At 51.3% G+C, this 23432-nt stretch overlaps 1 protein-coding gene across 2 annotated transcripts; it reads right to left on the bottom strand.

Annotated features, from left to right (window-relative positions):
• Positions 1-615: 615 nt before the first annotated feature.
• Positions 616-23100, bottom strand: Tsc22d4 (TSC22 domain family, member 4). 2 transcript variants are annotated; one of them, NM_029805.1, is made up of 6 exons: positions 22655-23100; positions 21210-22221; positions 17701-17861; positions 10337-10385; positions 6361-6693; positions 616-1108 (listed from the first exon to the last, which is right to left on the bottom strand). In NM_029805.1, the coding sequence occupies exons 2-6, from the start codon at positions 21951-21953 to the stop codon at positions 866-868; spliced, it is 1530 nt and encodes a 509-aa protein (NP_084081.1). In that variant the 5' UTR covers positions 21954-22221; positions 22655-23100; the 3' UTR covers positions 616-865. The 2 variants fall into 2 exon arrangements, with proteins under 2 accessions (NP_084081.1, NP_076399.4); NM_023910.6 differs by lacking the exons at positions 616-1108; positions 6361-6693 and adding an exon at positions 9322-10002.
• Between the last annotated feature and the right edge of the window lie 332 nt (positions 23101-23432).

Raw genomic sequence — 23432 nt, 5'->3', positions numbered from 1 at the left:
CATTCTGGATGGCTTGCATCTGCCTGTAACTCCAGCTCCATGGGATCCGACACTCACTCGCCCATGCGCACGCACACTCACACACACACACACAGACATCCTTAACTGGAGGGCCTTGGATGGTCCCTAGACCACCCTATCTCATAGAATTGCTGGGATAAAAATCAGGGCTGCAGCCGGCGTGGTGGCACACGCCTTTAATCCCAGCACTTGGGAGTCAGAGGCAGATTTCTGAGTTGCAGGCCAGCCTGGTCTACAGAGTGAGTTCCAGGACAGCCAGGGCTATACAGAGAAACCCTGTCTCGAAAAACAAAACAAAACAAAAACCAAAAAAACAAAACAAAAGTCAGGGCTGCTGCCCAGTGGGCATGATGCTGTTGCTATGGTTACTGGCTAGGCAGAGCAGTCAAAGGCAATTCATCTCCTAGGAGGGTGTAGAGATGTAAGGGTAGGACTGGTCCACTTCTGACATATAAAAAAGATACCTAGGGGTTACTTTCATGCATAATTGCAACCCCCCCCAGACACACACACATTTAGTGGGTGCTTCTTCACATATACCACAACCCCACCAAGTCTCCTCACTGCCTCTCATTCATGACCACAGACTACATCTACTCAGAAATATCCGGTATTTATTTCTCAATATTAATTTTTTTTTTTTTTTTTTTTTTTACAAATTGAATAAACACAGAGAAGGGGAGTGTGTTCGACCCCAGGCCTGGTCTTGGGGCTCCAGTGAGATGTGGCAGTATGGTCGAATGTCTCCTCACCAGTAGCTCTGGCCTGATGGCCATTGAACCCTTCCTGTCAATCTTCCGTAAGAGTGAGGTGGGGGCTTTCAAAGGATCTGGGGCTCCCCTGCCTAAAGAGGACTTCGGGCATCATGTTTGAGGCCCTGCACTGGTTCAGAGTGACGGGAAGTATGGGAGGGATGAGACCACATACGGCGCCGTCTTCGCCTCTCCTGCCTGCGGGCCAGCTCTCTTAGTTGTTTGCGGATGACCCAGAGCACCAGGTACACTTCCCGCAGCATCTCAGCCTCTGACGTCCCCAATGCCGACCTGGTCCTCGTGTGGGAGGAAACTGAGCCAGCACTCATAGAAGACTGTAAAAGAAAGAAATAAGGGGGTGTCACAGGAGGATAGGTGGACCAGCAAATAAACAGCAAAGGGTTGGACGCCTTTTACCTCCTCCATCAGATTAGCATAGGCATCACTTCCTCCAGGAAGTCCTTTCAGCTTGCATTAAGTGTTGACTCTTCCTGCCCTTATGTTTGCCCTAAGGTTCCATGTTTCATGGCTTTAAATTCATAGTCCTGCCTCAGCCTCTGAGTGCTGAGATTTTAGGCATTTTCTTTATTTCTTCCTCTCGCTCCTCTCCTTCGTTTTCCGCTTCCCTGTCTTACTTCACCCATTTGTTCTCCTTTCTGTTTTGTTTGCTTTTAAGACAAAGTCTCACGCTGTTAATCCAGGCTGGCCTGAAATTCACTATCAAAAACTCGGGCTAGCCCCAAACTTGAAGACTCCTCCTGCCTCCACTTCCAGAATTACAGACGTATGTCACCTTGTCCTGTTTTCTTTTCTTTTCAATTTTTGCTTGTTTGTTTGTTTGTTTGGGGGGGGGGTGTTGGTTTTTCAAGGTAGGACTTCACTGTGTAGCCCTGGCTGTCCTGGAACTCACTCTGTAGACCAGACTGACCTTGAAGTCACAGAGATTTCCACCTACCTCTTATCTCTCAAGTGGTAGGATTAAAGACATGAGCCACCACAGCCAAGCAACTTATTTTCTTTCAGTAAGAATAATTTGTGAGACACAGGGGCAAAGGGAATAGCTTAGTGTATCGGATCAAACATCAGGCTGACAGCTGCTTCCCAGCACCACATACTAAACCAAGTGGGGCACAGGGAGCTCTCTGGCCAGCCAGTCTATGGGAAACAGCAAGGTCCAGGTTCAGTGACAGACGCTGTTGAAAACACTCTGCATGGTAGAGCAGAGCCCCAGCACTTGGAAGGGAGAAGGCACATCTTTAACTTTGAGGCCATTTTAGTCTACATAGAGAGTTCCAGGTGAGCCAGGGTCATAGTAAGATCCTGTGTTTAAAAAAAAAAAAAAAAAAAAAAAAAAGCAAGCCGGGCGGTGGTGGTGCACACCTTTAATTCCAGCAATTGGGAGGCAGAGGCAGGTGGATTTCTGAGTTCCAAGCCAGCCTGGTCTACAGAGTGAGTTCCAGGACGGCCAGGGCTACACAGAGAAACCCTGTCTTGAAAAACCAAAACAAACAAACAAAAAGCAGAGAACAGTACGTGAAAATACCCACATAATAGAGGAACGTAGCCGGGCATAGTAGCACACACCTTTAATCCCAACATGCAGGAGGCAGAGGCAAGCCTAGTCTACACAGTGGATTCCAGAAACAGGGCTACATAGTGAAACCCAATCTTGAAAAAAAACGAACAAAAAGATTTGTGTTATTATCCTTTTAAATTATGTGCGTGTATGCATCAATCTGTTGGGGGTGGGATGTGGGGGAGGGGTATATTTGAGTGCAATGCCCACAAAGACCACAAGAGGGCAGTAGATTCACTGGAGTTACAGGTGGTTCTCAGCTGCTCTAGGTGGGTGCTAGGAACCAAAGGATCCTCTGCAAAAGAAGAGTGCTTGCCTTAAGAAAAAACAATTTCTGTGTGTGTTTGCCTGTATATATGTGCACCACATTCCTATCTGGTGCCTGAGACTACAAGACGGCTGGGACTGGATCCCCTGGAACTGGAGTAAGAGACAGTTGGGAGCTGGCATGTCCATGATGGGAATCGAACCCAGGTCCTCTTGAAGAGCAAACAGTGCTCTTCTTTTCTTTTCTTTTCTTTTCTTTTCTTTTCTTTTCTTTTCTTTCTTTTCTTTTCTTTTTTGATTTATATATTTTATGTATGTGAATACACTGTTGCTCTCTTCAGACACACCAGATAAGGGCATCAGATCTTATTACAGATGGTTGCGAGCCACCGTGTGGTTGCTGGGAATTGAACTTAGAACCTCTGGAAGAGCAGGCAGTGCTCTTAACCACTGAGCCATCTCTCCAGCCCCAGGCAGTGCTCTTAACTGCTAAGCCATCTCTACCACCTGCAGACATCCCTAGTTTCACTTTTATCCCTGTGTATGTTGTGTGTGGGCATGTATATGTGCTTAATTCTATAAAACTGTATCACGTGCAGAACTGTGTATCTACCTACCAATCAAGAGCATCACAAGCGTTACTAAGGTTACCCTTTTATTGTGAAGGTAATCCCAGCTCAATCAGTTTCATTCCCTTCCTTTGCTGTCTTGTCTCTCACTACCCCTAGCAGTACTAGGGATTAAATCTGAGGCCTCAGACACGTTAGGCAAGCACATTACTCCTGAACTGCAGGCCCAGCCAATGCCATCTTATAACCTCCTCCACACGGCACCTGGCCACCACCAAACCACATAACATGTTCCCAGTTTCTAGATTTTATCTTAATAATGGTGTAGAGAAACTAGCAGTTGGCAGTATGCTTGTGCAGCAGGCAAAAAAGCCAAAGGTTTCATCGCCACTACCACATAAGCCCGGTGTGGTGGTGCACACCTGTAAGCCCAGAATTGAGGATGGGAGTGGCAACCAGAGGGCCAGAAATTCAAGGTTACAATAAATACATAGGAAGTTTGACACCAGCCTGCAGGAGACCTTGTTTCAAAAAATTAAAAAATAAAAATAAATATAAAAAGATTATATCACTCCTGACTAAACAACTCCAAGGCTGTTCTTGTTCTTAGGGTTAAATTTAAATCCTACCACCTGGCCATCTACCCTGCCATTCATTTATGTGTAGTGCCTATTCAAATAGGTCCTTAGCTCTCCCATAACATAAGCCACTCCCCCAGCCCCACCCCTCTATCCTGACTCTCCTTACACCATACCGTCCCCCCTCCTCCATTTCCTCTTAATTTTCGACAAGCCAATCAAATTTCTTCAGGTCTCAGTTTCCCCCTCTCTACATCTATGGAAGCATATTTGGTGCTCCACGCCCAGTTCTTCATCGGATGCTCCTTAGGTACCCAAGTCCTCTGTACCTGCAACCTTACTCCATTTGGGTATAAAACCAACACAGCCTGTTTGTTCCCTGGTCTGCGGCCTTCCTGGTCTGGGTAAATTCGCTTACCACTGTCTTTGCTTCACAATAGAAGAGGAGCTACTACAAAGGGCTGGCTGCACACGGGGGTAGAGGGAGGAGCTGGACTCGGAGCTTGGTCTGTCTAGCACGTGCCTTGCATGCATGAAGTCCTGGGTAGTATTTGCTGGAAATCCCAACACCAAGGAGAGGGGGCAGGAGGATTAGGAGAGTTCAAGGGCAGGAAAGATGGCTCAGCTGGTAAAGTGTTTGTGGTGTAAGCCTGAAGACCTAAATTCAGGTCCTCAGATCCTCAAAACCTATGTAGAAAGCTGGATACCAAGCTGGGCAGTGGTGGTGCACGCCTTTAATTCCAGCACTTGAGAGACAGAGGCAGGCAGATTTCTAAGTTGGAGGCCAGCCTGGTCTACAGAGTGAGTTCTAGGACAGCCAGGACTACACAGAGAAACCTTGTTTCAAAACAAAACTCAAACAAGACCAACAACTAAAGCTGGATACCATAGCCATATCTGTAACCCTAGCACTCCCACAGTGAAACTGGAGGAGGCAGGAGACTCCCCAGAAATGCTCAGAACAGTCACCTACAGCAGTGACAACAAACAAGACATCCTGTGGAGGGGATGGAAAAATGGCTCAGTGGTTAAGAACCCCTGCTGCTCTTGAAGAGGATCCATGCTGGGAGGCTCACACACCCTGTAACTCCAGCTCCAAAGGGTCTAACTCCCTCCCTCTTCTGGCTTCATGGGCACCTGCATACACATGGCATGTACATGCATGCAGCATACTCATACATAAAGATATAATAATAAAATAACGGGAAAAGACTGACACCCAAGGTTGTCCTCTTATTTCCACAAGCATGTTAAAGGCACAGGTGCAACTTATACACACATGAAGAAAGGAAGAGTTTTTTTTTTTTTTTTTTTTAATGAAAAGGAAAGGAATTTGGGGATCAGGGCATAGTGGTATACACTTTTAATCTCAGCACTTGGCAGACAGAGGTAAGAGGACCTCTGAGTTTCAGGGCAGCCTGGTTTATATAGAGTTCCATGCCAGCCAGAACACATATTGAGAACCTGTCTCAAAAAAAATCTAAAGGGCTGGAGAGATGGCTCAGTGGTTAAGAGCACCGACTGGGGGCTGGTGAGATGGCTCAGTGGGTAAGAGCACCCGACTGCTCTTCTGAAGGTCCAGAGTTCAATTCCCAGCAACCACATGGTGGCTCACAACCACCTGTAACAAGATCTGACGCCCTCTTCTGGAGTGTCTGAAGACAGCTACAGTGTACTTACATATAATAAATAAATAAATCTTGCAAACTTTATATGCCCCAGTACAGGGGAATACCAGGGCCAAAAAGGGGGAGTGGGTGGGCAGGGGAGTGGGGGTGGGTGGATATGGGGGACTTTTGGTATAGCATTGGAAATGTAAATGAGTTAAATACCTAATAAAAAATGGAAAAAAAAAAAAAAAAGCACCGACTGCTCTTCAAAGGTCCTGAGTTCAAGTCCCAGCAACCACATGGTGGCTCGCAACCATCTGTAATGGGGTCCGATGCCCTCTTCTGGCGTGTCTGAAGAGAGCAATGGTGTACTCATACATAAATAAATCTTAAAAAAAAAAAACTAAAATAAAATAAATAAGCAGAATAAAAATCTTGGGGCCAGAGAGATGGCTTAGCAGTTAAAATACTCGATATTCTTGCAAAGGACCCCAGTACCTGCAATCAGATAGCTAACAGCCACCTGAAACTGCAGGTTCCAGGGGTTCTGACAATCTTTTATAGCCTCCTTTGGACAACTGCACATATATGGTGCACATATAGGCAAGCAGAAACACATATACACATAAATAACTTTTTTTCAAGATTAAGTTTCTCCGAGTAGCCTTTGGCTGTCCTGAAACTCTGTCGACCAGGCCAGCCTCAAACTCAACAGAGATCCTCCTGCCTCTGCTTCTTGATTCTGGGACTAAGGTGTGTGCTACTAACTGCCCAGCTTTTAAATAGCCTTTTAAAAAATGCTCAGAAATAAATTTAAGTAGGAATGAGTTGCAGTTATCCTCAGCTACATGGCAAGCTCCAGACAATTCTGGGCTACACGAGAGACTGTCTCAAACAAAACAAAACAAGCCCCAAACCAAAAACCCAGTGCTGGAGAAGGGACAGAGGAGGACTGGGTGTCAGGGTGAGAGATGGGAGAGTACACACCTTCCACCTACATAGTCGCCAGCCGGACTGTAGCATGGAGAACATGAACATAGAGACTGAGTGAACTAGGGTCATCAGAGAACGGCTGTCACGGCTGTCACGATTCGAACGGCTCTCTTGATCACGCACAGGAGATCTTTCCTTGGCTGAGGGCAGCACACAGGGTTCGAGCATCCCTGGGCCCGCATCCAGGTCGGCGACCATGGCCTCTTTGTGGGGCTTGACCAACTTTACAGTGTCAGAGTCCATGGAAGCCTTCTCCGGTCCTGTCAATGGACGCTTCTCGTGCTGCTCGGACGTGCCTGGCTTGCCTAGGTGTTTCCAGAACGGGACCTAAGAAGTAAGACATGGGGTGGGTTGGATAGTTCAGTGGGTGAAAGCTCCTGCCAGGTGGGCCTGGCAGTATGAGGTAGGTCTTTGGCTCCTGTGATGAGAGGAGAAAACTGATTCCCAAAAGTTGTCTGTGTGTTCCCCTATACATAATAGTAATAGAAACAAAACACAGGGGAGGGGGAGGAGACCCCACAGTAAAGACATCGATGTGACTTTCCACCACCTACAGTCCTTCCCCACTCATCTTAAAGCCTCCCACCCCCCCTGTTTTGTCTTGAGCTAAAAGAGGCCAAAAATGAGAAACAAGATAAGGTCAGGGTCGCTTACAGCCCAGACAACACGAACCACAACTCCTATCTCACAGCCATCTTATATCCGTAAAACTCACCCAACTGGGCACCTTTCGCCAAATTTGCCTGATCCATCTCAAGAACCTCATGACCATGGCAATCTCTCTTGACACCACAAGTCCAAAGTTTGGCACAAAGCGAGCATTTGAGGCGTAGGAGGGGAAAGGCTATGAGCCAGTGCCACCACCAGAGAGGACTATGGGTACTGCGACGCTTCAAGCACAGTATCGAAGGAAGAAATACGAAATCCAAAAGGGGCGTACCCCCCAATGACTCATGACAGGCCCTTCCTCCCCTCCCTGGGACAGGGAGAGGAGTCAAGTAGATGAGAACTTAGAGTGAGGGAGTGTTCTAGATCATTGTGAGAGCTGTCTGGCCCCAACCCCCCGAGGACCTTCCAAGACCTCAGAGCCAATCATTGATGGCCTTGTCTCTTCTGGCCCAAGAACCGAGATAATAAAATCAACGTTGATCAAGAGCCCAGAAACTCTTTAAGCGTTCTCTGTGGATTTTGCTAGATAATTTTTACAACAGTACTTCAAGGTAAGTGTTTGGAGAGTGGATACAGGATTTGTAAAAACTGGATTTGAGGGGACTGGAGAGATGGCTCAGCCATTAAGGGCGTTTGCTGCTTTTTCCAAAGGACCAGGGTTCTAGCCCTAGCATCCACACGGTAGTTTACCACCTATAACTCCTGTTCTAGGGGATCCAACGCAATGAGGACTTGCATTTGGGTCCTCAGCACCCTACACCCCAACTCTCCAATGCTGCATGTCTGTAATTCTAGTGGGGAAGCCGAGACTGAAGGATCCCTGGGGCTTGCTGGCCAGTCAGTCTTAGCTCCATCCGTGAACACTAGGTCTACTGAGAGTCTGTCTCAGGGCTCTCAGAGGCAGATGGCCAGCCTGGTCTACAGGGAAAGTTCCTGGACAGCCAGGGCTACCCAGGGAAACAGCATCTCAAAAAAGAAAACCAACAAAAACTGTGAAAAGCAATCAAAGAAGACACCAAGTAGCTTCTGGTCTCTCCACACATGCATACACACACTGACAGGCATGTGAACACAGATACAGACCAAAGTCAGTCTTGGCTCCATAGTGAGTTCAAGACCATCATGGGCTAAATGATACCCTCTAGCTAGACAACTGAAGACTAAGGCCACGAGACCGTGGGTAAGGAGGAGGTGCTGATTACACAAGCCTCGGTTGGGAGTCAGGGCCACCCCACAGATACAGTAACAAACATTTACAATACCAGAGGTCCTAACAGGGAATGAGAGGCCAAGATAAAAGGATGGCTAGCTGGGCATCCTTAGTAAGGACAGACCCTGTCTCAGAGAAGGTGAAAGGTGAAGAGTGACACCCAGGTTTATCCTCTGGTCTCTCCATGTGGGCAATAGCACAGAGTGAACACTCGAATCACACAACAATGAACCAGGGCCAGCATACTGGTGAACGCCTGTCATCCCGGCACATAGGAGGATCAGGCCTCCGGCACCATTCTCAACTATATAGTAAGTCTGAAGCCAGGCTGGGCTACATGACACCGTTTTAACCACCACACCCTGACCCCAAAAGAAAAGACGGGGTCCAATCTGGTTGGTCGGGCCACCAAAGACTTAAAACTCTGCTAAGGCTTCCTCTCTGATCCCCAGAGACAAGACTTTCTCCTTCAAGGCTCTTAGTGCTGTTCCCTTTGCCCCCACTAGGTGGGGCCCTTCTTGGCTGCCTCAGTCGGTCTGGGAGAGAAGGAGGAGCTTGCTCACCCACTGGGCCTAGTCCTCATCCAGCCAGGGGTGGGGTAGAAGCAGAGGCAGCCTGCCAGGCCTGGCAAGGGCACCATGTGCCCTAAGAGCCTGGCCCACACCCAGCCTTAAGACAAGGGGCCCATTCAGGGCTCCTTGCCTGTCTCCAAGCAGCCACCCGGATCCAGCCCACAAGAGAGGACACACTGGGAAGCTGGAGGTGGATCCTGACACTCACCAAAGACTTCATTGTTATGGCCTCCCCTCACAGGGCCAACCACCAGCACGTGGGTAGACACCGCCCCCTACCTCTTTCCTTAGGCCAGCCTGCTAGGCCTTTCCAGGGACCAAGACCATTCCCAAGCCATTTTCTGGCATCTTCTCCAGGGTGGACCTGGGATCTTGTGTGTGTGTGTGTGTGTGTGTGTGTGTGTGTGTGTGTGTGTGTGTGTTTGTGTGCGCGAGGGCGTGCGTTGGGGACAGCATAACTACATACATAGCTAGACGCAGCAACAGCACACCAACCTCCATATTCAAGTTTCTTCAGATTTTTTTTTTAATTATAATTATTATTTTAACAACAACCTGAATCCGAGAAGTTGAAGATACTGTCCATACACCCTCCCTTGGCAGAGGAGAGGGGGCACTTGAAGAGAACGGGGTGAGGCCTGCCAGGGAACCTCCAAATCTTTCCAGGCCACCTATTGCTGAGGGGCTCCCCAGAACACTGATACCCGGGGTAGGAGGCAGGGCTGGGTTCTTCCACGGACGAGGGGCTTCAGATAAATACCCTCTCCCGAGCTGTTTCTCTTCCGGCAAGGCCTGAGGACTCTGGGGAGACCGAGCGGGATGGGACAGGCCAATATTGAGCCTTCAACTCCCATCCCTGGGCACTGGAGTTGGGCATGGGCATTAAAGCTACATAGGAAGAGGGGGCAGGCTGCCGGCACAAGGCGCAACAGCCAGTGGCAGCCCCCCAAAGGCACATTGTGAGGGAAAGAAGGCTCAGATGGAGGGCCCATTGGGTGCAGAGGGCCCGAGCCTGGGGAGCCCCGAGGATGGCAGCTGGGCCAGCTGCTCCGGGCTGGCCAGGGCGCGCAGCAATCCATTCTCCTGCTCCAATGCAGCGTTCCGCTCTGCCAGGTCTCGGATCTGCTCCTTCAGCACCTCCACCTCTTCTCGCACGGCAAACATGAGGTGGGACTTCACCAAGTCCTGGACCCCAGGGACAAACAAAACCATCAGGTCCTCCCCCCACCCCACCCCCAGGCCACTTCCAACTGCAGCGCCTAACCCAGGTGCCTCAAGGAAGCAGTTAGATACCCCTCCCCCTCTGCCCCAAGGAGGGGACAGAAGCTAAAGAGGCTAAAGGAGACACAGGGCAGCAGTCGGTCAAAAAAGGAGACACAAGACTCAGACAGGGATGGAGGTTGAGGGAAGCCAAGGTGGAAGTAGAAAAGGAATGGTTTGTATTCCCAAGTCATGGGAGAGGAGAGATGCTAGAGAGACAGCTAAGGGGCCTCCTGGGACCAAAACATCTTTTTCTTACCATGGCTTGTTCAATCTTGTTGTCAATGCCAACCAGGCTTCCGGAACCACTGGAGAGACATGGGGGAGGGGGGAGAGTACAAGATGAGGAGGAACCCCAAGTCAGCTCTGCTACAGTCTTCTGGACACTCCCTGCTCTAAAAAGCCCAGCTCTGCCCCAGCCCAGCCGAGTACCTGTGGCAGTAGAGGATCAGAGGGAGAAGGCTTTTGTCCATCCCACAGTGGGATGAAGGTCGATGCCCTGGCCCCCCCAGGCCCTGGTGGGCAGGAGGTCCCGATACCCCTCGGATGGGGGATGACCCCCGTGGAGAGCATGGGGAAGACACGCAGCCCCTTTTTCGGGGTGCCCCTGGCGCCATCCCCACCACTCGCATCTCATAAGATGATACCAAGGACTTCACAGAGACCCCCGGCTGGGACATTCCTGAGGGTCATCAGTATCCACTCCCAACCAAAGGGCTGTGTCAGGCAGAGTGCCTGGGGGGCTCAGAGCCCCCCTGGGCAGAGCAGGGTTCTTCGGATGGATGCCAGGCAGGCAGTGAGGAGACCGGACTTACCGATTGCTGGTCTGAGAGATATACACCCTGCCCTCCCCCTCAGGGCAAGGCACAGCTGCTATTGGTTCCTCAGGGACACGGGGACCCCCTCCCTTGGCTCCACAGTGGGCGGGAATTCCCAGACACACATAGTCTGTGCCAGTGTCCCCTTCTCACCCTGGCACCACTCCCAGATTGGAGGGGACGGGGAGGTGAAGTCAGCTGGTAAGAGGGTGTGGGGGAGGGGCTATGGGGCAAGATGGCTGGCATGGGGAGGGGCTTGAAGGTGAGACCCTAGGGCACCTGTCCCTGACCTATGCCTTCCTTTCTGCCCTGCCTGGATTAACCATGGCCTCCCTCAACTTTGAGAAAGGGAATTGGCAAGGGGGCAGGGTAGAAATAAATACATATACATATATATATATAGAGAGAGAGCTTTCTTGGGTAGCTCTTGAAACCTGGGACAGATAGTACCCCACTTCAGCGAAGGAGAGAATTAGGGAAGATTACCATAACAACAGAAACACCCCCCTCCCCCATGTTAGGAACCCTGTAAATCAAAGGCAGCCTGTATGGGGCCTGAGACCTGGGTATGGAGGTCTCTCAGTGAGTCAGGGCTTAAGGAAGGGAAGGGGGAAAAAAGGAGAGGCTGAACATGGGACACTGGATAAAGAGGCAAGAGAGACTAACTCAGTACTCTGGTAATCAGCCAGTTAAAGGGTAGGCCTGGCTGCAGTTTGAGCAGTGGCCACCAGAGGGCAACTCATGCCTGACTCAAATGCCCCAGGACTCAGGCTCCTGACTGGCACCAGGCTAGAGAATCTGGTTCGTACTCAAGCCCCTCTGGTCACCCACGACTCCTAGGGTCTGCTTACCTTGCTCCAGCCTCCAATGTCTCCCTTTTGGCGGCTGGCGCAGAGGAGGTAGGCTTTGTTCCAGTTACCTAAGCCTCATTTCTGCTTTCCCCAGGGACACCAGGGTCTCCAGCCCTGTCCCCTCCCTGAGTCAGGGTGCCACTTGGCTCCATTCATACATTGCTGCCTCTTTTGTAATCCCTCCCCGCTGGCTGTCAACCTCAGCCTGCTTTCCTACAGGGGGATCCATACTCAGTGCAAGGTGACCCTTGCATGAAGCCGGCCATCAGAAACGAAGCTGGGAATTTTCCATTTCCTGGCCAAGCTCTGGGTGCAGGACGTGCTGACAGGTAGAACCAACCAAGGGGGTGAATGGGCTAGAAAGAGCAGGATATCAGTGACTAAGGACACGGGGGGCCTCCAAAGGCAGGGGACACGGGAGATGCTTAAGAGTGGAGGTGGGGGACAGACAGGTTAGAGGGAAGAGGGCTCGGTGGATAGATTCCTGCCATTAAACCGGACAGCCTGAGTCCATTCCAAGAACCTACCTTGTGGGAGCAAAGAACAAACTTCTCTAAATTGTCCTGACTTCCACAAGCCTGCCATATTGTTCCTGGACACACACAAGTGTATCAGCATACATACACACACCACACACACACACACACCACACACACACACACACCACACACAAGTATACCAGCGTGCACACACACACCACACACAAGTGTACCAGCATATACACACAAACACACACACACACACACACACACACACTGAAGAGAAAGGGGGAGGAAGGGATGGAGAGAGCGAGGGAGGGAGGGAGAGAGGGGGTAGGTGCAACTAGCCAGTGTTAAATTTGTTTTCAAGATACTTCAATCCACAGTACCTGGGTGGGGAGTAGGCTACAGAATAAAACCCCCTCCTTCCAGTACATAGAGACACCAAAGATGGACAGATGTACCAGAATAGAGGTGTCAGCCCTGCTTGGCGGACACTCAGGCAGAGATGCCAAGTTAAATCCTCTATTCTTGCCAGAAATAAAGGAGTAATACAACAGGCAACATTTGTTGGCTGCTTGATGGCTATCTTGTGTTTGTCTAGCTCAGGAGTTTTTGAAAGCACTTCCCCTATGCCATTCGAGCCTTAACACTTGAAGGGACGGGGGCCTCTGGCAAGCCCAGCCTTCCCTCTGATTAGGCCTGAGTGAGGGACTGGTATGTGCTACACTGGAACTCTTGGGTAAGGCTGGGGGCAGGAAGGGCAGGTGCCTCTAAGCAATGCTGTAGGAATGAGGATGAAATATCCCCGCCCCCAAGACATGTCTCACCATCGACCTACAAAACCATCATGACTTCCAACCCAGGCCAGGCTAAGACTGCAAATGCAAACGGCACCCCCAGGGTTTGTTCAGTGCGCAACGTAACTGCATACAGCAGCCCTGAGGGACAGACTCTTGGGTCCAGGAGTGAGGGCATCTCTTTGAGATGGGCCTTTGCTTTGTCCCAAGTCTGAGTATGATAATTTCAGTATGAGAACGGAAGACACAGATGTCTGTGAAGAGCTGGAGATGCAGGCCTGAGGCCAAGGAAGTGACATCCAGCAATCCCCTCTACACTCTCTCTCAGATCGGATTCTGTAGTACTTTTGGGGGTACCCAGGGCAGAGGCTGGGCCAGGGCAGGGGGAGGGGCTGGCTCCTTGCCCCAGTTATTGAGCTGTCCCTGCCTCTGTCTTAGCAAAAGGACATCCTAAGGACCGCGGCTACCTCTCATCCTCCTGGGAGGCACACACTCCAACAGGAAAGAGAGTGGCTATAGACTGAGACCCAGGGTCACAGACTGGTTCAGTGACCTTGGACACATTTCTAACCCGCCCCCCCCTTTCTTTTTGAGTCTCATTTGGGAAGTGAGGAATCATGGGATTGCTTTTACAATTTCATGAGGTAAGTGTGTGGAGGGGTCATCCAGATGGCTCAGTGGGTAAAGAAAGGCAGCTTTCCACAGAGCATAATGACCTGAGTTGGGTCACCAGAATCTACATGGTGGAGAAACTCATATACACAGCTCTCTGGCCTTTGACTGCTGCTGCCTCTGCAAAGTGGCACCCATACACATATATATACATACACACACACACACACAAACACACACACACACACACACTCACACACACACACACATACACACTCACACCACATACACACATACATACACATACATACATGTATATATATTATATACATACATAACATATACACACACACAAACACACACACACACAAACACACACACACACAAACACACACACACAAACACACACACACACAAACACACACACACACATACACACACCACATAAATACATGCATACATACACATACATACATGTATTTATATTATATACATACATAACATATACACACACACACACAAACACACACACACACACACACACACACACACACAACACACACACACACACAAACACACACACACACACAAACACACACACAAACACACACACAAACACACACACACACACAAACACACATACACAAACACACACACACAAATACACGCATACATACACATACATACATGTATATATATCATATACATACATAACATATACACACACACTCAAAAAATAAATGAAAAAAAAAATTAAGTTAGCAGGAACAGAGGAGCTAGCTCAGCGGGTAAAAATATTTGTGCTGCAAGCGTGAAGACCTAAATTTGATCCCCAAAACTCAAGTCAAAAAAGCTAAGGGGCAGTGTCACATGTTTATAATCCCAAGCCTGGGGTGGCAGGGACAGGGAAACCCATAGGTCTAGCTTGTCAACAAGAATGGCTGAGTCAACAATTCCCAGGCCAATGAGACACCACCACATACATATGTACAAGGTAGATAACTCATGAGGGACCATAACCAAATTTGTCCTATCCTATGTGCACCCCTACACACAAACACACACACACACACACACACACACACACACACACGTGTCCAAGGGCCCAAGTGCGCATGCACACACGCATGCACGCAAATGAACACATGAAAGGATGCATGCCAAGGAGTAGCGCTAGAGAGGGCCTGGGGAGTGGGGGAAGGGGGGCACGCCTGTCATCTTAGCCTCTCAGGATGCTGGGACAAGTGATTGGAAGTTCAAGATGAGCCTGGGCAACTCACAGTGAGACCCTGTCTCACTGTTGAGAACAAAATCAGGAGGAAGAGGGTAGGGGTAGGGTTTTGGTGTGTGCTCAGTGGTAGACAGCAGCAGAAAACAAGCACCGGACCCAAAGGAAAACAGACAAAATAATGTGGCTTTTCGCCCTCAAGGCTTTGGGAACCCCCTAGCTAGACATGTGCCCCCTCTTTCATCCTGACCAAGTATCTCCCAACCTGTATGTGATCACAGATCTTCCAAGTAGGAACACATAGTCTGAATTCACCAGGCACCCTATTGTCCCATTCTAGATCCAAGGATGGGCAAGGGCCCCCCAGCTCACTCATTACCCCAGTACTTATCACAAGCCATTTTTCCTTCTCAAAAGGGACCTATCACAGCACTTGGAACCTGTGTCTCCTAGCTCCAGGGGACACAGGTGAAGTGGGGTCTACCCACCCCATTCCTAGGGGGTAGAGGAATGGCCCAGCCCAAACCCGCTGGCCCAGCCGGGCGAGGCACTGAGGGGCTGGGTTGGGCCAGAGCCCCAGAGCCTTGAAGGCTGGGAGCAACCGGTCAGACTAGGGTGTGCAGAGCGGGTGGGACAGAGAAGGGGGGAGGGGACCAGGTCAAAAGAATGGTGTTATGGAGGCTTCAACAGGTAGAACTCTTTGTGATGGGAGAGCTGGAGGCCGAGCTGAGAAAGGGGCAGAGGAGGGACACGAAGCCTTTTTGCCAGGGAACTTCCCAAATTGGGGGGGGTGGGTGGGGTGGGACACGCTGAGAATAGCATCAGATGGGACAGGCGACTCTCTGGCCTTGGCTGACCCCACACCTCACACATTCCAGAGAGCCAGCTGGAAGGCAGTTCAGAAGCTTCCCTGCCTGGCCTTACCCGGCCAGCTCTAGCCCCTGCCCTGCAGTTCACAGACGCCCACCACCCCTTCCTGGGTCTCTGCCTCTGACTGTGGCCCTGGCCTCTTTTGTGGGCCAGCGTCTAATTCCAGGGTTTGGTACCTCGAAGGGGTAAGGTGAGAAGGAAAGACTTGCATCTACAGTGGGTCTCCTGGAGACACCCACTCTTTTCCTTCCCAACAGGTAGACCCGCCTCTGCAGGGCCTCCAACAGGAAGTCCCCTTCTCCCTCCAATAAATGCAGAGCCTTGCTAGCTCTTCTGCCCAGCACCTAGCTACCTGGCATGGTCGATATTCCTATAAATACAAAAGCAAAAGTCTGTCTACCATGTCACCAGATGAGACTTTCACCCTTCAGCTGGCAGGGCCAGTAGAAATGTCCTTTGTGGCCAGGCATTGCTATGGGAGGCCTTGGCTCTTCCCGGCTATGTGGGTTCTATCTCCTCGGAGGACAGAACTTAAACCCATTCTTTCTCTCCTTCCTTTCCCTCCATCCCTTTTCCTTCTTTTTTTTTTTTTTTTTTTTTGTTTTGTTTTGTTTTGTTGTTTTGTTTTGTTTTTCCAGTTTCTCTGTGTAGTCCTGGCTGTCCTGGAACGCACTCAGAAATCTACCTGCCTCCGCCTCCCGAGTGCTGGGATTAAAGGCATGCGCCACCACTGCCCAGACCCCCTTGAGGATAACCCTAAACATTTGATCTTCCTGCTTCGACCTCTACCCCAGTGCTGGATTATAAAACATGTACTACCAACCTGGCTTATGCAAGTGCTGGGACCACAGGCTTCAAACATGCTAGGGTAGCTCTCTACTAACTAAGCTACATCCCCAGGCCCCACAAGACACTATTTGTTATTGTTTGCTCTGTTCTGAGACAGGCTCTCATCCTACAGAGTTTAAGCTGCTCTCCCAAGCTGGTTTCTTTCTTTATTTTGATTTTTTCCCCCCAACAGAGCACAGCCCTGGCTGTCCTGGGACTGTAGACCAAGCTGGCCTCAAACTCAGAGATCCACCTGCCTCTGCTTCCCAAACCCTGGGGTTAAAGGTCTGTGCCGCCACACCCAGCTCCAGGCAGGTCTTAAACCCATGGTGACCCTCTTAAATCAGCCTCCCACGTGCTGGGACCGCAGTCTCGAGCTGCCACACCCCGCTCCTCCCACCTTTTTTAAGACAGTATCTTCCTAGATAGCCCAGGTTGGCCTTGAATTTAAAACTAGCCGCCTACTTCCACCTTCTGAACTTCAGATCATAGGTATACACCTTCCAGGCAATGTGGTTTTGGTACTAAAAATTCCTGTATCCTCAAGTAGTTTGTGCAGATTCCAAGGATTGTGACAATCCTGGAGGAGCATAAGGCATCCTTTCACCCTTGGTGCCAGGAGCAAAGGGAGATGCTGATGGGAGGGTGGGGGCACCAACTGCCTATTCATCCTATTTTTATTCTTTCACATAGTATGATATAGTCAAATCACAGCTGGCCCCCAGGGGTTATGCAGCACTGGAGACTGGGCCCAAGGCGTTATGCATACTAAGCAAGCACTCCAGTCACTGGGCCACTTCCCCAGCTGTCTCCCCGTCTCCCCTCCCCATTTTCTATTCTTGTCTCCAGTACACGTGCCAATGGATTTGATTCCTAAGCAATGACCTCTAGATCCACAAGAGCTCTGGAATCTGACAATGACTCCCTTCTAACTCAAAAACTCTTGACTGAGCCAAGGAGTCCCACCCAGCTTTTTCCACAGGGAGTGGGTCCCAAGTGAGCTTCACCCAGTGATTACACCCCTGCTAGGTCTCTGCTTATGAAGTCCCTTCTCACGTTCATCTCAGGAGAAAAGTATACACAAGGCAGAGTTGTACAGGTGTCACAGTGGGTGCCACCCGCGTGTCTCCCACCTACCTATCGTCATCGCTGTCCAGGTGACCGCTGATAGCCAACATGGAACGGGCCAGGCTGAGGCTCTGGGCTGCTGCGGCTCCAAATGGGTCTGGAGACTTATGGACCAGGCTGGCATCGAAGTAGAGGGCTGGGGAGTTGGGGCGAGAGTCGGTGGGAGGTACCTGGAGGCAGAAGAGTGGGAACCATCATATAGGGTGAAGACTGGGAACAGGGCTCAGTAGACATGGTGTGTATGTGCGTGCGTGCGTGCGTGCGTGGGTGCGTGTGTGTGTGTGTGTATGTGTGCATGTGTGTGTGTGCATGTGTGTGTGTATGGGTTCACCTTACAATTTCTCCCTTCCCACCAATCCCTTCTCTTCCTAGATCTAAAGCCTTCCCCTTTCCCAGACTTGCTAGAAACAACAGGCAGGTACTAGGGGTGTTCTGGAGGGACCAAGGGTATCAATGAGGGGCCTAGCCAGGGCTCCTAGTTAAGAGGATATTGTACTTAGTATCTTTTTTGAAATAAGGTCTCCTGTAAAGCAGGCTGGCCTCAAATTGACTACGTAGCTGAGGGTGACCTTGAACTACTTCCTGGCCTTCCTTCCTGTCTCCATTTCCCAAAGGCTGGGGTTATAAGCATATACCACTATACTCAGTTTATGATCTGCTACAACTCAAACTTAGGGCTCTGTGCATGCTTAGGCAAGCACTACATTAACTGAGCTATGTTCTCAGACCCCTCCCTCCCAAACTTTTCTTTTTTGTTTTTGTTTGTTTTTCGAGACAAGGTTTCTCTGTATAGCCCTGGCTGTCCTGGAACTCACTCTGTAGACCAGGCTGGCCTCGAACTCAGAAATCCGCCTGCCTCTGCCTCCCGAGTGCCGGGATTAAAGGCGTTCACCACACCCAGCTCCCAACCTTCTGAGACAATATCTCAGCCCAAGTCTACCCAGACCTGACCTTGCTATGTAGGTCAGGCTGGCCTTGAACTTGCCACCCTCAGGCCAGTACCTTCCCCCAGCTGTGTGCCTTTTTTTTTTTTTTTTTTAAAGATTTATTTATTTATTATATGTAAATACACTGTCGCTGTCTTCAGACACTCCAGAAGAGGGAGTCAGATCTTGTTACGGATGGTTGTGAGCCACCATGTGGTTGCTGGGATTTGAACTCTGGACCTTCGGAAGAGCAGTCGGGTGCTCTTACCCACTGAGCCATCTCACCAGCCCCGTTTTTTTTTTTTTTTCAAATCCTATTTTTTTTTAGATTTATTTATTTATTATTATATGTAAGTACACTGTAGCTGTCTTCAGACACTCCAGAAGAGGGCGTCAGATCTTGTTACAGATGGTTGTGAGCCACCATGTGGTTGCTGGGATTTGAACTCCGGACCTTTGGAAGAACAGTCGGGTGCTCTTACCCACTGAGCCATCTCACCAGCCCCCTGTGTGCCTTTTTAAAGCCGCTCAAATGTCCTTACACTTCCCCACTGTTTACTAGTCCACTAAACAGTTTCATTTTTCACAGCATCTAATACGATTTGGAATTAAAGCATGTATATTGTCACCTCCCCCTGAAGGTGAGTTTGATCTGCGGCTGTCTGCAGAATGAGGGAATCTTCAGCAACTGCCTCTCCACACCCCCCCACCCTGATGGTGGCCTCCTCAACTTCTCCAGACCTGGGATGCAGTTCAAAGATTCTCTGCCTTTGGGGGTGGGGGGTGGAGCTCTGTGAGAATGGGAGGGGGAGGGAGGAGCCTGGGTGTGGACCTACAAAGCCCAACAGGCAGAGGCTGGGGTGTGCTGTAAAAGGGCAGATGTGACAGGAACTGGACAAGAAGCCTCTATGAGGGTGGGCCCCTAAGAGGCCCCCCACCTCAGGAAAGCCAAATGGGACACAGGTGTCACCTACCTCCTGTCCCCTGTCAACCTCCCTCAGCTCTTCTCCGACCATAAAACTGAATGAAGAAAGTCTAACTCTTGAGACATGGAAATAGTGACAGTTATAAGCACACAGGAAATGATCGAGGCCGACCGGGAGGAAGGAAGGGGGGTGGGGCTGGGGACACTGTGGGGCAAGAGACAGGGTCTACAAACCTAAAATAGGCTTGAGCTGTGCCTGAGGAGAGCAAAGAGGGCTGTCGAGATGGCTAAGGGAGTAGAGAGGCTTGCAGCCAAGTTTGGCAGCCTGAGTTTGATCCCACCTGGTGGAACCCACAGTGGAAGGACTGAACTGACTCCCAGTTTGTCCTCTGACCTCCACATGCATACCAAGACGTGCACATGCCCGTACACATTCACACATAAATTAAAAAAATAAATGTAACGAAAGTAGAGCAAACGTCATTGACAAACTTGCCCTGGGAGAGTCTGGGGACAAGGACCAGACAGGCAATGACAGCTGATCCAGAAGACTAAATTTAAAAAAAAAAAAAAAAAAACTTGAGAAAGATGGGAAATTTCTCATGAAATGGAGAGCTGAAGGCCAGGAGAGGGTGGGAGAGCTGGCCCTGACCAGTTCTAACAGGACTCAGGCTCAAGATATTTTTACACTGTGGTTGGAGCCCATGGCCAGGAAGGGACAGAACCCTCACCCTCACTCCCTGCTTCCCCCTGGCAGCCAAGGTGTTATTTTCTCCACAGCAGAAACATCCAACTCTCCCAACCCTAAGTGCCCAACCCCCAACACACACACACACACACACACACACACACACACACACACACACACACACACGCACACCAGGGGCATAGGCATCCTGCCCCCAGCCCAGACTTGTGGATAGCTTCCTCTTTTGGAGACAGGAAGCAGAAAGCACAGAGGATTTAACCCCTTCCCAACTGCTTCCTTACCTCGCACTAGCTAGTCCATGAGTTCACCCCATCCCACACTCCAGGAGAAGCCTGCGTCTAGGGTACTAAAAGCTACTAAGGGTGATATGCCCCGCCCCCTACCCCAATTCCTTAGAGAAACTGGCTTGCAATAAGGCAGAAAAATGGGGCTGGGCTGGTAGCTGATGGTTAGAATAAAGACCCAGAGGAATGCCTACCTTTTATGGCTGCCCCAAAACCCTGCCAGCTCCTCCCCTCAAGGGCCTAGCCAGCCACCCAGCTGGAACCTCCACCCTCATCACCTGAAATCAGGGAAGGTAAAGACTGAAGTGGGCAGGCCACATAGGCCAAGGGCAACAATGTGAAGGCCACAGAAAAAGGAGAGAAAAGAAAAAAGAAAAGAGATGGAAAGGAAAAACGGAAGGAAGGAAGGAAGGAAGGAAGGAAGGAAGGAAGGAAGGAAGGAAGGAAGGAAGGAAGGGAGGGTGCATGTGTATTCAGAATAAAGAAAGGCTGGGAGAGAAAAAAGATTTCAGAGTACAAATTGCAAAAAGGGAGAGGGGACTTTATGCCTATCCAACAGACAGGTGATAAGGGGTGGGCCGGCAGGACGGAAACTGAGGGGAGGAGGCCCAGGATATAGGTCAGCCGCCTGAGTACAGTAGGTCCCGCCCCGCCCCCATGAACCCATCTCTTACCTTTCCTGTCTCCGCTGGAGCAACTAACTCCATCCTCAGCCGAACTGCTCCATCTCTTCTCCGTGACAGTGGAGGGGTTGCGGCTGCTGAACCCCCAGACTCCACTTCTACCCTCAGAGAGGGCAGGGTCTGAGCACTATCTCCAGTCCCAGGCCCTGGGGGGCGCTGCTGGGGTGGAGATGCTGACAGCGGGGGTGTCTCCACCTTAGCCTTGCCAGGTCCTGCCAGCTGGCCCAGCCCCCCTGTGAAGGAGCGGGCCTGTGGTCCAGGAGAAGTAGGGGGCGGGCGGAGCCAAGAGGTGGGGCCCTGAGACAGGCCTGGCTGCGGGATAGGGGTGCTTATGCCCAAACTAGCCAGCTCCAACCTAGAATCCAATGATCTGCCTCCGGTGCCTCCAGAGGCCCCTCGAATGCCCTCCAGAAGCCGACCGAAGCTTGGAGGCTCCAGATCTCTCTCGTAAACATCCACACACGTCCACCGACCTCGACGATAAGGCTCTCCCAAACCTTGGGGCAGCTTCACCACCCGGAAACGGGAGGCAGGGGCTCCAGGTGGCGGAGAGCCATTCCGGGGGGTGCCCCTGCCCCCTGGATCAGGGTTGGGGTCCCCATTGGGGAGGCGGGGCGGGGGCCCAGCGAGAGCCGGTGGGACAGGGGAATCCGAAGCCCCTGGGCTTCCTGGGCCCTCATAGTCCGTGGTGACGCTGGTGATCTGAAAACTACTTTTCTTCTTACCACCACTCATGGTCCCTGGGGCTCCGGACTGGGCTCGGGTGGGGGAGGGGCTGGGCTCCTGGAGAGGGGCTCAGGCACCTCTGGAACAAGGGGGCCACATGGCAGGGACATCGGGGCCCCTGGGGACGTCTGGGTCCGACATGGCAGGAGGGCCTTGTGGGAACTTGGGGGTGCCTGGTTAGTGACTGGAGTACAGAGGGGAGGTGGCAGGAGGGGGGGGCAGGGGCAGGTTTTTCCTGCTGCTGTCGCCGCTGAAACCCCAAAGCTGAGCTTGCAAACTGGAAAAAGAAAGAGACAGAAAGTGAGCGAGAGTGTGTGTACGTGAGCAAAAGAAAAAGCAGGGGCCAAACCACCTCCGGGGCTTCCTCTCGGGGGAGCCGACTGGAGGGAGGAAGAAGAAAGCCACTAGAGACCCAGAGACAAGTAGAAATGACAGACCGGAGCAGAGGGGACAGAATTCAGAACACCCACAACAGGAAGAAGCAGCTGGGACCCAAAGTTGGACATTTCATGCTTGAGATCCAAACTCGTCCCCAACACGTATCTCCATGGCCAGGGGCACAGGGGTGAATCGGCTCCTCCCCTGAAAGGGCCACCCTGAGGCCTCTGCCGGGCCTCAAGCCCACCCCACCCCCATTCCAGTTCCCCCATCGCTGGTTAGGCACTGCCCGCCAAGCCAAGCGCCCCGCCCAGCCCGGGAGAACTACCTACCTCTCGGGCCTCGGCCACCGAGCTGAGCTGGAGAGAAGACCTGGGGGACTAAGATCTCTCTCTCTCTCTCTCTCTCTTTTTTTTTTAAATCCTAAGGCGGCCTAGAGCAGGCCACGGCAGGCAGCAATCAAGGGCTACCCAGTGTTCTCTGGCGTCCGCATCTCACTCTGCGAGGCATCTCGGTGGAAAGTTTGCAGTTGAGACGAGAAGAAACCAGCGCTTCCACGGGGGAGCCCAGGCGCAGCCTCGGTTAACACTCCACGGGTCTTCCCTGTTGCTGTGGGAGGGGGCGGCTCAGCCCCCCGCTGGCTCCAGTCCCTTGAGTGGCTCTCTCTCAAGGCTCCTCCCACGTGGCCCCACTGGATGTATCTCTCAGCTCCTCAGCTCCGCTCCGTCTCGGTCTGGGTCTCTGGCTCTCTTTCTGGGCTGTTGACAACCCCCACACCAGGAAGTCCTGCCTTCTCGGGCCTGCTCACTGCTCCTCTCCTCCTCCTTCCCCTCTTCCTCCTCCCTCCTCCCTCCTCCCTCCTAAGGCTCCCTGCCAGCTGGCCCGGAGCCAGGCCTGCCACAGCCGCAGCCGCAGCCGCAGCCTACAGTTGCTGCTGTAGCTGCTGCTGTTGCTGCTGCAGCTTCTGCCGCTGCGGGTCCCAAACTGGTTGCTTTAACCCTACACCTGCCAGGTTCCAGGCAACTCTTCCTCGGAGGGAGGGGCATGAGGGCGGAGAAAAAGAGGAGGAGCCTGCGGGAGGCCAGGGATTCCCTTACTTGTAGGCTTTTG

The sequence above is a fragment of the Mus musculus genome, chromosome 5 (genome assembly GCF_000001635.26).
Source record: "Mus musculus strain C57BL/6J chromosome 5, GRCm38.p6 C57BL/6J".
NCBI classification, from domain to species: domain Eukaryota; kingdom Metazoa; phylum Chordata; class Mammalia; order Rodentia; family Muridae; genus Mus; species Mus musculus.
Note: the sequence above shows the minus strand (reverse complement) of the source record. Positions and strands in the feature narration are given on the sequence as shown.

Bases quoted from the DNA above. Each gene is read 5' to 3' on its own strand.
- Tsc22d4 (NM_029805.1), bottom strand. From the start codon at position 21,953: ATGAGTGGTGGTAAGAAGAAAAGTAGTTTTCAGATCACCAGCGTCACC. The intron at 17,862-21,209 runs GTAAGAGATGGG...TTCTGCCTCCAG, and splicing joins CTCCAGCGGAGACAGGAAAG to GTACCTCCCACCGACTCTCG. The intron at 10,386-17,700 runs GTAGGTGGGAGA...ATGTCTCTCCAG, and splicing joins CTGGACAGCGATGACGATAG to TGGTTCCGGAAGCCTGGTTG.